Here is a 13,283-nt window from a genome sequence, read left to right as displayed (position 1 = left end):
ATAAAAAAATATATATATATAACAGGACACATATGTACATAACTTATATTTAAATTATGTTTTATTGAAACATGTGGTTTTCTAATTCGATCGATTTATTGAATAGCTTGGGCACATAAACAACGTATGTAAAGTATTTTTGGTTTTCATAAAACAACTGCATATAATTCATACCATTCAAGTCGATCGGAAATTTCATCTTTTGCCAGCATAACAATCTTTTCTCTTCTTATTTTTCTTCTTTCTCCAACAATACATTCTTATTTTATTTGCCCGCACTAAAAATTGAGAAACTAATTATCCCTCCAGGATATTTCTTATTCCAAAGCTGCGGCACCGGAAATAATTTCGATCAATTCTCTGGTGATCACAGCCTGTCGAGTGCGATTGAAAGTGAGAGTGAGTTTGTCAATCATCTCTCCGGCGTTTTTGCTAGCATTGTCCATCGCTGTCATACGGCTAGATTGTTCGCTGCAAGCACCTTCTTTCATCGAATAAAACAACAACGAGGCGAGGGAAAACTCCAAATAGCTTTGTATCACCTCCTCGTCAAGTGAATCGTATATTGAAAGCTTTGGTGCAGTAACTACTGCATTTTTATCAAATAATGGCAAATCATCAACTGCATATGATACCACAGATTTAAATCTGTTGTATACTATACGTCCAGAACCAAAGGAATAGCTGCAAAAGATTAATGCAACAATAATCTATTATTTGCATAAATGTCATACCTTTAAAGAAATCCAATAATGCACTAAATAAATACTCGAAAATTCAAATAATCAAATTACAAGTAATATATAAATTAGATAAAATATATAAGTAATAGTAATATATATAGAATAATATATTTTTTGCAATATATTATTGCAAATTATTTAAATAGTAATCCAGTAATTACTATGAATTACATCTGTTTAAATGATTATTAAATATTATTTAGTCATTTATGCTGTATAATATGTTTCGATCTATAAATATTTCGTTGAACTTACCCGCTGTTCATTACTTGAATAGCTATCTTGGCTGCGTCGTTGAATGTTGGTGGCTTACGACCAACCTCGGATGCAACGAAGAGTATATTGTTCGCAAACAGTCGTTGGAGAATTGCTCGGGATTTCTCGCCGATGCATATGATTTTCGTGTTCTCGCGATCCTTGGGATCAGCTAGCAATCGGTCGCGAATGTTACGAGATACTCCAGTGTGCACGGCACCGCACAGACCACGATCGCTGGTCACGGCAATGACAAGTTTCTTCGGTTCCTCTGGTGGTGCCTGGATCTCAGCTTGTTCGTAAAACGTCTTTGTACCAACGCCAAGAGGACGAGCTTGTTTCAAGTCGCGCTCTGCACGATTGTACTTGGCAGCTGACACCATCTTCATGGATTGTGTGATCTTTTGAATATTCTTGACAGATTTCAGACGTATGGAGATAGCTTTAAGAGTGGCCATTCCTCTGTGTTGTTGCCATTGTTGATCCTGTGTGGCCAACCGCAGGATTGTTGACAGACGATTGCTGTACATTGTTGCGGTGGATGCTGGAGCCCTAAAAATTTTCAAAAGAATTAATCAATATATCAAAATCAAGACATAATAATCATAGGATGCTTTCCAGCAATGACACTGTGTGACACAGAGTATCATTCTTTGTTGTTTACTGATATTGAAAGAAAATAGAGTATAATACTCTGTCGCACTGTCATTGCTGGAAAGCACCCATTATAACTCTTTTACCACAAATTGCAAAATATATTATAGTTAATCATTATTTGTATAATATTCAAATATCATACCTAATGCTAATTTTTATACTAAATTTTATGTAAAAAATTATCAATACATTTTAATTAACGAGGAATTGAATAACTGAATGACATAGAAATAATAATGCAATTAAGCAGTTTTACGATAATAATTTATGTAAATGAGAATGTTATTAAAAATAATAAATATACTACATAAAAAATATTGTAAGGAAAAATTTTTGACATATTACACATCTCTAGCTATTATATTTCTCTCCTTACAAAATATATATTTTCATAATTTGTTGCTGATTAAAGAAAATCACAAAATATACATAATTCCATTCATAATAGATTTAAATTTAGAATTACAACAATATATCAATATGTGTTTTGTTACTGACACTATAATAGACAATTTTTAACACTGCATAACATATCACTGTCATTTACATAATCAGAAAGGCTCGTCAGTGTGTTTTTTGCACACATGAATAAATTCTCAGCTCATTCTCACAGAAAATCAGATCACGAATACCCGACACAAATATTTCGGGAATCTCTCGAGATGTAAGCAAATCAACTCACCAGCCAACTCCGTAAATAATTCCCACGAAATCTCAAAAGACTCTCAGGTTCCGTATGTGGAAACCCACGAAGGAGATCCGTGCACACGTAACGCGATGGTAAGGTGGATTCGCAATTATTAAAAAAGCTCGACGCGCCATCTGTAAGCATCGAGCGTCACTATTGACAAGGAAAATTCATATGAGTCGCTCATCTATGTACGATTTATATTTTTTGCTTATTCATATTTTTACTTATCGTCTATATTTTAATGCGTACTTAAATCAAAGTTTGTGACATCGACATTTCGTAAAGATGCATTAGTATATATAAATATAGACGATGTATTCTTCGGAAAGAAATGTAATACAGCAATAGGATAGTCACATATGTACAATTAAAATATAAGGACGAAACACATACCATCTCTTGCTTACAAGTCGTAATATTGCTTTGATCTTTGATCAAAGTATTTTACGCGTTGTGCTTTATAATTGCATTTCGCATGCTTCGCTGCATTTAATGTCATCGTACAATACTGCTTTAATTAAAGAATTCTTCGTAGAATATTAATTATCGTGGCGAGAAAGAGAGAGTGCGTCTTGACGCTTGCGACTTTGAATCGACTTTGACCTCTAGACGGCGCTGGAATGTGGTAGGCGGCGCGTCACAGGTCACGTGACAGGCGTGGAGAGAGAGGGGGGAGGGAACGTATAGTGAGGGAACAGCTGCCCCCCCCCCCCAACGCCCCATCACCATTCTCTACTACACACTACACAACAAAACGAGTAACACCTCTTTTTCCGATTTTTTTCGAAAAATCTTATCAAATTTTCTTTTCAAAATTTCCTTATCAAAAATTTTCTTTTCAAAATTCTTATCAAAAAATTTCATTTTAAAATTTTCTTATCGAAAATATATGTGTAACAATATCATCTACATATTCTACATATGTGTGTGTGAAAATATTTTAATACATAGAAAAAAATCGTGCACAACTGAGTAATGATTCATCAATAGTCGAAAAAAAGATTTGTCATTTTAATTTGCGAAATGGATGTTGGATGTGTTTAAAGATGGTATAAGAAAGTGTCAGAGGGCTGTTTTTATTATGACAAAATAAAAAATATAATTCTGAAAATAATACGATTCTGAACGCACACACATATATATATATGTAATTTATACAAATCTTTCTACAAATTGTCAAACATCTTTGAGAAATTTCCAATGTTATATTTTCAGTGTTTCTATAACATGAATTGTTAATCAAATATTTTTAAAGAAAACTTAAAGAAATAGAATATAAATTTAAAAGTAGAGAAAAGCATAAATATATCGATTTTAAACATTATATTGATGAAAACATTTCTAGGGGAGTGAAGAGATAGGAATTTACAAATAAACTGATGAAACTTGGCTTTTTTATAGATGATGAAACACTTCTGTCATCTATAATCACTTAACAGAGTATCCGATACATCTATACATAAACTATATATATTAGCAGGAGACTAATTCAAAATAGATCAAGTGGAGGAGTTTCCGCCCACAGCTTTTCCTTCTCACCATTCTTATATTGACGCCTTCTCTCTTGATGCATCATTTCTATACGCCGTATTCTCTTGTTTCTCATCGCACATTCATACATATCCTCTAATATCAATCTGCATTGTTTTTGACCTCTGTGACCACCATATGCTTCCATGCAATCAACATATTGCAACTCGTATTGTGCACACTCTTTGAGGAATTGGAGATTTCGTACATGAGCCACGAAATCTGTAGGGGGTCCCTTAAGTATAGGTGAAGCATATCTCAATCCAGTAATATGATCGTGATCAAGCATGATGTACCTGAAAAGAACATTTATAAGAAATACATGACATATACAAATATCTTTGATATAATTGTTATAAATAAATATGTTTTCTTGAATCAAGAAGCTGAATAAAGTTCCAAGATACAAAATTTTGATGGCAACTCAATATTTCTTTGAACAGTAATGCATAATTATGTCTTAATGAAAGATATACATACTACTCGACATACACAATATCATATCTTGGATATAATTGTTATAAATAAATATATTCTCTTGAATCAAGAAACTGAATAAAGTTCTAAGATACACAGTTTTGATTACAACTCAGTATTTCTTTGAACAGTAATCCATAATTATAATGACTTAATGAAAGATACCAGAAAAGATAAACATGGTTCTTATCACGCAAAATAAGATATAAACTATACAATAATGAGCATTTCTATCGCGTATGTAAAAACGAGGATCCGTACAATATTACTTATAATTGTTACAAAACCTGATGTCTCAATTATTTATATTTTTAATCCCTTGAATCAATTGCGTTATATAATTATCTATGATAGTTTTACGCTAACCATAGATGCTACGTATCTAATAGATACACATTCCTTCTAGTACTGCAAACACTTCAAAGAATTCAAACGCGACAAAGACATCTTCTTCAAGGGTTTCGTTCCACTTGACGCTTCTTTTGTTTCGAGATGTTCGACGGACCAATCCGAGAGCGAGGAATCATGCGCTCCGAAATCGCGCGCTCTGATTGGTCAATCAAATATGTCAAGTGTCGCATTTGACGTATCGAATAAGCACTGATTGGTCGACCGTCACTCATGTCCCATTCAAGTGTCGATCGTCGCCGGTTTTTCTTTCCTATTAATTAAAATATCGTATTACACAGATAGCCCGCGTTGACTTATGCGGATGCGGATTTGTATTTCTAGGAGAGCACAATGCGCAGTGAAGTCGCGTCAGTTCAGATTTTCAGATCGAGAGCAATTGATGAGAATAATTGGTGAATCTCCATCTCGTCTCTCGTGTCTGTACGCGATCTTTCTTGTTCTCGTTGCTTTGAGGAATAATGCAGAAAGTGGGTAAATTGAACTCGTCGATTGATATCATTCCGCTGCAAGGATCGAGTGGTGATTACAGACCGAGATACCTGGATAATAAGCATAGAATGGACCAGAGATGCTTTCGGGATCAGTCGTTAATCGACCGCATGCAAACGGTAATGCATTCACGCGAGGTTATTCATGTCGATTCCTTTCACGTTGTATCTACATTGACGAAATCATGATATAAATATATGCATGTGTGACAGAACGTAATCATTGATTGATTCTGGTTTTTTTTTTTTAGAAAATCAACTTTTATACTATTATTACTATTATTAACTTATATACTAATATTATTATTAACTTTTATACTATTAACTATATTTGTATTTAATTTTACATGTTTTTTTCACAGTATATGCATGAAAATGAAAATAAAGTATACATTGATGTCAATGAGATGGCAGATGCCTTACAAAGACGATACAGAGATTATCGTCATAAGAAGCGTGCTGCATTTCGTGGGATGGTACGTAAGGCTTACGATGAGCTTACAGAGTTATTTTCGAGAAAGCCTTCAACACGCGAACCTACTTTTGACGACGACGATTTTGAGGATGTTGATGTTGAGGTATTTAGATACATTGCTTTTGAATGTATTAGATCAAGGGTAATATTTTTAACAAAACTTATTCGATTGCAGTCAGAGATGCAACACACTTCGTTAGGTGACATGCTGATACATATGTATAAGAAACAGAATGGAAATTCAAGTGATAAAGAATTGATAGATATTAGTAGCGATGATGAGGTATCCTCTAAGGATGAATCTAAGACTGGTAAAGACACAAAGGCATTGAATATATGTAGTGTAGTTGATGAATCTTTGCACACACCTTCGACAGTTACTTCAAAATCAAAACCAGCTACTTCAAAGCCAGGAACACCTACCTCAAAACCTGAAGCATCTGTTTCAAAGCCAGACATGCCTGCTTTAGAAATACCTATTTCAAAATCAGAAACACTTACTACAAAATCAGAAACTGTAAAATCAAAAGCAGTATGTATATTTGTATATTTTAGATTGCTAATTTATGGGATAAATGGATTGAAAGATAAAATATGGAGTTATTATATTATTTATCACATTTCAGTCTGTGAATGAGGTCACAAAACAGCCACTAGTAGAATCTACAAGAAAACGACAAAGAGATAAGGAAAATATGGATAATGGACCGTTTTCATTTGCGAAAAAAGCAAGAACTATACCTGTTGTAGAACCAAAAGTTACATTTTCTGATGTAGGAGGTAATGACAAAATTTTGAAAACTGTCTGCAAATTACTAGCCCACATGAAACATCCCGAAATCTTCAAACAACTTGGTATATCTCCACCAAGGGGATTTTTACTTCATGGACCACCTGGATGTGGAAAAACATTACTGGCATATGCTGTTGCAGGGGTAAGATAATATTTAACTCTAGAAAACATCTAACATATACATATACTACAATAAAAATATTCATTTAGAATTATTATAATGAACAGAACAATCAATACATTTATGATATTCTATAAATAATTGTAAAAGTTCTATTTTCGTCTATGCTTTTTTTTTATTTTTATATAAAAGTAGTTCTCTCTTATGATTGATGAATTCTTATGATATTTTGTGTTTTTTATATTAGGAATTAAACGTACCTCTACTAAAAGTAGCAGGACCAGAACTTGTGGCTGGAGTATCTGGCGAGAGTGAAGCTCGTATTAGAGACTTATTTGAGCAAGCTTTAGCTCTTGCACCATGCATCGTTTTTTTAGATGAAATTGATGCTGTTGCACCTCATAGAGCTGCAGTTCAAAGAGAGATGGAAAGGAGAATTGTTGCACAATTATTATCAAGCTTAGATGGTAAAATGTTATTAATTGATGTCATAGCATATTTTTTATATTTTATATGCCAATCTTTATGAAACAATTTTATTTTTTTATTTCTATTAGAATTGAGTCTGAAGGAAAATGGAGATAGAGTATTGGTGATTGGTGCAACAAATCGACCTGATTCATTAGATCCTGCTTTAAGAAGAGCAGGACGTTTTGATCGTGAAGTGTGTCTGGGAATACCAGATAGAGAAGCAAGAGCTAAGATTTTAGCAATACATACTGAAAATGTTGTACTAGCTCCTAATATTAGTCTGTCGACAATAGCTTCCCTCACCCCAGGTTTTGTAGGTGCAGACCTGGCGGCCTTAATCAGAGAAGCTGCTATGGCTGCTGTAGATAGGTAAATCTTTAAAAATAATATATGATATAATAATAATAAAAGTAATATACCTAATATATATATGTGTGTATATATTGTATATATGTATATGTATGTATGTATAATGTAAATATATAAAACTTATAGAGTATTCGAGGATGTAAACAGATCAAAACAGACAGAAAAATTGGCAGAAATAACCCAAACTGATAAGCAACTTGCTAAAGAAACACTGACTTCTGAAAACACGGAAAATTTAATTGATACTAATGTTCCAACAGAAGCATCTACTATGATAAAATCGTCTAATGCAATAGAAAACACTTCTACACAGTTGAGAGACTCACCTAAAAATTCAACCCCGGAAACTGCCGAAATGGATATAATACAGGAAAATTCAGCAGATTTTTCAAATTTACTGGCTTGGCTACGTAGCGAACCTCCACTTTCCCCAGAGCGCCTTTCGACCTTGTGTATTGAGCATGGTGATTTTGAAACTGCTTTACGTGTAGTTCAACCTTCAGCAAAAAGGGAAGGATTTGCAACAGTTCCTGATGTAACATGGGATGATGTTGGTTCACTGCAAGATATACGTCAGGAATTACAAATGGCGATTCTTGTAAATATTAAATTTTATCTGTGATATTTTATACCGTTTAAAGTCAGGACGATTAGTAGCAGCCATGAGAAATATTCCTTGTCAGGACGTTTATTTCTTACGAACAGTTGTACTTTTTTTAGTATTGAATTTTAGCATATATATTTAAATATAATTATTTATTGCAGGCCCCTGTTAAGCATACAGAACACTTTAATGCATTAGGTTTAAATGCTGCTAGCGGAGTATTATTATGCGGACCACCTGGTTGTGGAAAAACATTGTTGGCTAAAGCTATTGCCAATGAAGCTGGAATTAATTTTATTTCTGTTAAAGGACCTGAACTTTTGAATATGGTAAGTTTATCATATTAAGGAAAATGTAGGGAGAATAAAGTCTAATAATTTTATTTTATATTTTTAGTATGTTGGTGAAAGTGAGAGAGCAGTTCGTCAATGTTTCTTAAGAGCAAAAAATTCGATGCCATGTGTCATATTTTTCGACGAAATAGATGCGTTATGTCCTAAAAGAACAGAAGGCGATAATTCCGCAACATCACGTATCGTGAATCAAATGCTTACGGAAATGGATGGTGTAGAGAGTCGACAAGGAGTATTTCTTATGGCTGCTACTAATCGCCCTGACATTATAGATCCAGCTGTTTTGCGACCAGGAAGACTGGACAAAATTTTATACGTTGGTCTCCCGACAGCTTCAGATCGTGTTGATATTTTACGTGCAGTAACTAAGGTATTTATGGAATTTATTCATATGTGTGTGTTTAAATATACAAAGAAATATTTTTCTGTATAAAATGCTTTATATATTCTTTTTTAAGACTCATAGATATAGGTATATATATATATATATATAAATAAGTCATAATTTCTAGAACGCAACAAAACCAAAACTCGCTGCAGACGTTGATTTAAATCAAGTTGGATATAATGACAAGTGTGAGGGTTTTACTGGTGCAGATTTGGCAGCTTTGATAAAGGAAGCCGGCATGGAAGCATTGAAGGAAATAATAGCTGGTTATGGACAATCAGAAATTTCCATGCAGCACATTTACAGGGCATTTGATAAAGTGCAACCATCTGTTCGCGAGAAGGTATTTAGTTATTTGTTTCAACGGATTTAATATATAATAACAAAAATAATAGAAATAATATTTACTGTACAGGATATTAAATACTACGAAAAATTTAGTAAGCTATATTCAATTAAAAAAAATTCTGAAGTTATGCCAATGGAAACACCAATAGATGCACCAATTGTTGATGTGGTCATGGAACCAATGGAAACATGAAGTACAATTATTAGAAGTTTATAAAAATTACTATAATAATTGCAATTCTTCCATTACCAAACATTTTTTTAATAGAAGAAACGTCAGGTATTTCTTTAATGATAGTTTAGATTCCACATGTTTATTTGTAAATGGAAGTAGCTGTAATGTTTAATGAAATAACAATAATGTTTTAAAATTGCACGATAGTGTAAGACAGATAGTTGCATTATGCAGTTATTTTCTAGATATATAAATATAGAAATCATATACTCGTTGTATGACTTTAATGTAATAAGGATCCTTGATAAAATTTTCAATAAAAGTTTACGTTTAATAACATACTCTTTTTATTACATGTGTAAATTTAATCATACATAAACACACATATAGACATAAAAGCAAAGGTATTTAAAGATAGAATAAAAATTTCTCGTTATCTTTCTTCAATTTATTTTGCATATTAAATATTCTTTAATAACAATACGAATCATACATTCTTTGTTTATTCAATATTTGATTCATAGCAATTCAGTCTATTTGATTAAAAATAGGAAACAGGTGCCAAACAATTATAAAAAATAGGTTAAGGTTATTGATATCTTTGTCGCATAAATAAATCATTTTAAATAAAAATTATAGACTAAAACTTACTAAATTGAAAAGTACCCTAACCATTTATATAGACATATATATGAAAGAATTATTATATAATGCATAATATGGTCTATGTATGTAAAAAATTATTTGTTAGTAATTTTCTGTGGTAATAGTTGCAGTTGCATTCAGAATTATAACATTTATATAATGATATGATTTAAAATATACTACGATTTATACAATTGATTTATATAATTAATTTTATTTATGCCTTCCCCTTTTCACGATTTTTTATAATCCAAGGATGTGTAAGAACGCCATCCATATTCAATCTTTTTTCAGGATCAATAACTATTAGCTGAAATATAATTTATTAAAAATTAAATTCTAAAATAATATATATTGTTACGTCCCTGGATTTGCATCCCCTGTGCAACTTCAGGGACGTAACAATATATATTATTTTAGAATTTAATTTTTAGTTGCACAGTAGATGCAAATCCAGGGACGTAACAATATTATTGATATTTATAAATTGTATTTACTAAACTTACTTTTGAAATTAAATCTCTTGCCTCTTCACTAACAAAACTTGGAAATGTGTATCGTAATTTTTTAATATTTGCATAAGTTTCATCATTAGTTGTTGCAAAGAAAGGAGGTTTACCAACTAAGAATTCATAACATAATACTCCAACACTCCAATAGTCAACTGTGTGATTATGTGTTTTGCCAGATACCATTTCAGGTGGTAAATAATCTAAAGTGCCACATAAAGTGTTTCGTCGAGAAGAAGGAGCATGTACAGACCATCCAAAATCAGCTACTTTTAATTCACCATTCAATCCCAGGAGTAAATTTTCTGGTTTAATATCACGATGTATAACGCCCTTACTATGACAATATTTTAATGCATCTGCTAATTGAGCTATATAATTCGCTGTTCTAAAAGTAAATATATAAACTTGATTAATTTTAATTGTTTCTATGAAATAACTTTTCTGTAAAACTTCCAAGTAAACACTTACCTTACTTCATCAAATCGTTTATTGGGTTGTTTATTTAATTCTTTATAAAGCTCTCCTCTTGGTGCAAATTCTAATATCAAATAAATTCTCTTGTCGTCATAAAAATATGCATACATCCTTAAAATATTTGGATGCCTGTGAAAAATGAGATTTATATGTAAAATTAATTATTTTTTGTAATTCTAACAAGTGTGCATATATATAGCTTTTAATATAATAGATAATAAAAGTAATACCTTAAATGAGTTTGAATTTCTATTTCCCTTATTACTTGATGTGTAATGTTTGCATCTGATATTTGTGATCTAAAGAGCACCTTCATGGCTACTATAAATCTCGTCCTCTTTTCTCTGGCTAAATACACATTACCAAATTTTCCTTTGCCCAAAGGTCGACCAATATCAAAATCTCCTAACACCCATTTCAGTTCTTTTTGATTTTCCTTATTTGTTTTAGCTGTATCTGAACTGGAGACTTTCTGGACATCTTTACATTTGTTATCCCTTACTTCTTCATTATTAGATTTTTGTTGGTCTTGTGTAGAGATTGATTTAGGTATTGTTGCTAACTTGGGCGGTGGTATTGATTCTTCAGCTTTTTTCACATTTTTTTCTAGGTCTGTAGTACTTGTTGAACTACTTTTACATGTTTCTGTCATTTTTTGCTCGTCATCATTTTTTATATTTTTTACATTATCTGTTAGAGCTTTAGAAATATGTAAACCCTTAAAATTACTGACTTTCAATGCTTGTGTAGTTAACTGGTGTGTCTTATTTTCTCCAGATTTCTTCACAATATCATTTTTTTCTAGGTCTGTAGTTTTTACCGAGCTAGTTTCATACGTTTGTGTTATCGTTTTCTTGTCATCCTCTCTTATATTTTTGACATTATCTGTTGGAGCTTTAGAAATACACAAATCCTTAAAACTGCCGACTTTCAATGCGTATGTTGTTAACTGTGTGTTATTTTCTTTGTCCATTTTAAGTTTTCTGTCTAGTTTTCACAGTCGATACTTTTCAATCCCAAATCCTTGTAATAAAGATAAAGCAAATAATACTGTCATATGCTTAAGTTTTAAACGTCAATTTTTTTATATGTACAACTTTGATAATATCATACATACACACAAGATTTATATCTACTTTTAAATAATAAGATACTCTATTTTTCATATAAATGATTACCAAAGAATTCAATTAAAAAAATTATCTAAGAATAAAAGTATACAATCCTTACAAAGTGCTTACGTTTAACGAAATAATAGTGTCAAAAGTTGGACAGCTCTGCAACTTCCTCTCAAACTCAAACGGTTTTTCGAAATAAAATGCCTTTCGTCGATTGGCCGATACGAAACGTCATATTTAACAACAAAAATGTAGATGGAGAACTCGAATAGAAATGCATCGCGTTTTATTGGACAAAATAACAATATGGCGCAGCCAATTAGATCGCGAATCGCCTTTACTTAAAGCTGTTCTGATTAGTTACTCTGTAACTATGAATCCTAAAGTGAGAGAAAGAAAGAATTCGTAAACCATAATTTATTAATTACTTAATATTTATTAATATCTTAATATTTATCAAGAACTTACATCTTTATTCAAGAACATGCAATCCATTATTTTGATTGTAGGAACAAATATCACATAATAATCTAATAATTGTATTTATGTAACATCCACAATACACATAATTTTGTTAATAAAAAATCAGGAAATAATTTACTGCCACAATAAGCTGAAAAAAGAACAAAATGTTAGAAAATATGTTTTTAAAAGAAAAATTGAAGAAAATCGTTTTTGCAGAAAGATTTTATCGCAGTTACTTACTTCATAACACTTAATTCAGGCATGCCTGGGTCTGCACCTTTCCTGAATCCTAAAAATTAAATTATTTTTTTTTAATTTTCAATATTTTATTATAAATTTGAGATATTTGATGTTATATGAAGTTTAAAATTCTAACCTAAGAAGAGGACGGCGGGAATAAAACCCCATTGAAACACAAATTTGCTCACATCCATAACAATGACTATTCTCTGTTTCGTAGTCGGATTCAAACTCATTTTGATGCTTCCTTGTTTCCTTATTATTACGATTGCTATTTAGCGTATTCGTGCTAAATAATTCTCGTGAAATTCGTATCTTGCAATAAGAAGCACCTGATCAACGAGGTTGACTGAAGAACTACGACGACCTCTCATGTAGAATCGTGAACTATCCTTTATTTATCTATTATACATATAAAAAATACATACATTATAATATTTAAACAAAATTAACGACCCAACTGGCATAAAAATATCTTTA

General features: G+C 31.7%; 5 protein-coding genes across 9 annotated transcripts; 1 reads left to right on the top strand and 4 right to left on the bottom strand.

The window, feature by feature from the left end:
- Positions 1 to 74: 74 nt before the first annotated feature.
- Positions 75 to 2,453, bottom strand: ATPsyngamma (ATP synthase, gamma subunit). Its single transcript, XM_029314640.2, has 3 exons — positions 2,338 to 2,453; positions 999 to 1,550; positions 75 to 684 (listed from the first exon to the last, which is right to left on the bottom strand). The coding sequence occupies exons 2-3, from the start codon at positions 1,526 to 1,528 to the stop codon at positions 318 to 320; spliced, it is 897 nt and encodes a 298-aa protein (XP_029170473.2). The 5' UTR covers positions 1,529 to 1,550; positions 2,338 to 2,453; the 3' UTR covers positions 75 to 317.
- Positions 2,454 to 3,654: 1,201 nt separating this feature from the next.
- ND-15 (NADH dehydrogenase (ubiquinone) 15 kDa subunit) lies at positions 3,655 to 4,741 on the bottom strand. Of its 4 annotated transcripts, none has more exons than XM_029314639.2 (2): positions 4,720 to 4,741; positions 3,655 to 4,172 (listed from the first exon to the last, which is right to left on the bottom strand). In XM_029314639.2, the coding sequence occupies exon 2, from the start codon at positions 4,163 to 4,165 to the stop codon at positions 3,836 to 3,838; it is 330 nt and encodes a 109-aa protein (XP_029170472.1). In that variant the 5' UTR covers positions 4,166 to 4,172; positions 4,720 to 4,741; the 3' UTR covers positions 3,655 to 3,835. The 4 variants fall into 4 exon arrangements, with proteins under 4 accessions (XP_029170472.1, XP_029170469.1, XP_029170470.1 ...); XM_029314636.2 differs by lacking the exon at positions 4,720 to 4,741 and adding an exon at positions 4,615 to 4,713; XM_029314637.2 differs by lacking the exon at positions 4,720 to 4,741 and adding an exon at positions 4,641 to 4,713.
- A 230-nt stretch (positions 4,742 to 4,971) lies between these two features.
- Positions 4,972 to 9,686, top strand: smid (nuclear valosin-containing protein-like smid). The gene is made up of 11 exons (XM_029314604.2): positions 4,972 to 5,372; positions 5,615 to 5,830; positions 5,903 to 6,259; positions 6,354 to 6,662; positions 6,889 to 7,108; positions 7,199 to 7,481; positions 7,608 to 8,079; positions 8,247 to 8,414; positions 8,482 to 8,808; positions 8,951 to 9,169; positions 9,242 to 9,686. The coding sequence occupies exons 1-11, from the start codon at positions 5,223 to 5,225 to the stop codon at positions 9,365 to 9,367; spliced, it is 2,847 nt and encodes a 948-aa protein (XP_029170437.1). The 5' UTR covers positions 4,972 to 5,222; the 3' UTR covers positions 9,368 to 9,686.
- Positions 9,687 to 9,862: 176 nt separating this feature from the next.
- LOC114940096 (aurora kinase C) lies at positions 9,863 to 12,631 on the bottom strand. Of its 2 annotated transcripts, none has more exons than XM_085486886.1 (6): positions 12,567 to 12,631; positions 12,211 to 12,478; positions 11,211 to 12,003; positions 10,975 to 11,109; positions 10,501 to 10,891; positions 9,863 to 10,304 (listed from the first exon to the last, which is right to left on the bottom strand). In XM_085486886.1, the coding sequence occupies exons 3-6, from the start codon at positions 11,951 to 11,953 to the stop codon at positions 10,212 to 10,214; spliced, it is 1,362 nt and encodes a 453-aa protein (XP_085343012.1). In that variant the 5' UTR covers positions 11,954 to 12,003; positions 12,211 to 12,478; positions 12,567 to 12,631; the 3' UTR covers positions 9,863 to 10,211. The 2 variants fall into 2 exon arrangements, with proteins under 2 accessions (XP_085343012.1, XP_029170438.2); XM_029314605.2 differs by having other exon boundaries at positions 9,864 to 10,304; positions 12,222 to 12,478.
- On the bottom strand, positions 12,622 to 13,176 carry Tom7 (translocase of outer membrane 7). Its single transcript, XM_029314606.2, has 3 exons — positions 12,940 to 13,176; positions 12,804 to 12,852; positions 12,622 to 12,711 (listed from the first exon to the last, which is right to left on the bottom strand). The coding sequence occupies exons 1-3, from the start codon at positions 13,037 to 13,039 to the stop codon at positions 12,696 to 12,698; spliced, it is 165 nt and encodes a 54-aa protein (XP_029170439.1). The 5' UTR covers positions 13,040 to 13,176; the 3' UTR covers positions 12,622 to 12,695.
- Positions 13,177 to 13,283: the final 107 nt, after the last annotated feature.

The sequence above is a fragment of the Nylanderia fulva genome, unplaced genomic scaffold (genome assembly GCF_048542155.1).
Source record: "Nylanderia fulva isolate GAGA-0341 unplaced genomic scaffold, ASM4854215v1 Scaffold49, whole genome shotgun sequence".
NCBI classification, from domain to species: Eukaryota; Metazoa; Arthropoda; class Insecta; order Hymenoptera; family Formicidae; genus Nylanderia; species Nylanderia fulva.
Note: the sequence above shows the minus strand (reverse complement) of the source record. Positions and strands in the feature narration are given on the sequence as shown.

What these genes read in the sequence shown, in the direction of transcription:
- ND-15 (XM_029314639.2), bottom strand. Translation starts at nt 4,165, where the DNA reads ATGCTTGATCACGATCATATTACTGGATTGAGATATGCTTCACCTATA.
- ATPsyngamma (XM_029314640.2), bottom strand. Translation starts at nt 1,528, where the DNA reads ATGTACAGCAATCGTCTGTCAACAATCCTGCGGTTGGCCACACAGGAT. An exon ending in ATTCAAGTAATGAACAGCGG is followed by an intron (nt 685 to 998) that starts GTAAGTTCAACG and finishes AATCTTTTGCAG; the next exon opens with CTATTCCTTTGGTTCTGGAC.
- smid (XM_029314604.2), top strand. Translation starts at nt 5,223, where the DNA reads ATGCAGAAAGTGGGTAAATTGAACTCGTCGATTGATATCATTCCGCTG. An exon ending in TTGAGGATGTTGATGTTGAG is followed by an intron (nt 5,831 to 5,902) that starts GTATTTAGATAC and finishes ATTCGATTGCAG; the next exon opens with TCAGAGATGCAACACACTTC. An exon ending in ATTATTATCAAGCTTAGATG is followed by an intron (nt 7,109 to 7,198) that starts GTAAAATGTTAT and finishes TATTTCTATTAG; the next exon opens with AATTGAGTCTGAAGGAAAAT.
- LOC114940096 (XM_085486886.1), bottom strand. Translation starts at nt 11,953, where the DNA reads ATGGACAAAGAAAATAACACACAGTTAACAACATACGCATTGAAAGTC. An exon ending in GAAATTCAAACTCATTTAAG is followed by an intron (nt 11,110 to 11,210) that starts GTATTACTTTTA and finishes CATTTTTCACAG; the next exon opens with GCATCCAAATATTTTAAGGA. An exon ending in CAAGAGATTTAATTTCAAAA is followed by an intron (nt 10,305 to 10,500) that starts GTAAGTTTAGTA and finishes ATTATATTTCAG; the next exon opens with CTAATAGTTATTGATCCTGA.
- Tom7 (XM_029314606.2), bottom strand. Translation starts at nt 13,039, where the DNA reads ATGAGTTTGAATCCGACTACGAAACAGAGAATAGTCATTGTTATGGAT. An exon ending in TCCCGCCGTCCTCTTCTTAG is followed by an intron (nt 12,853 to 12,939) that starts GTTAGAATTTTA and finishes TTTAATTTTTAG; the next exon opens with GATTCAGGAAAGGTGCAGAC.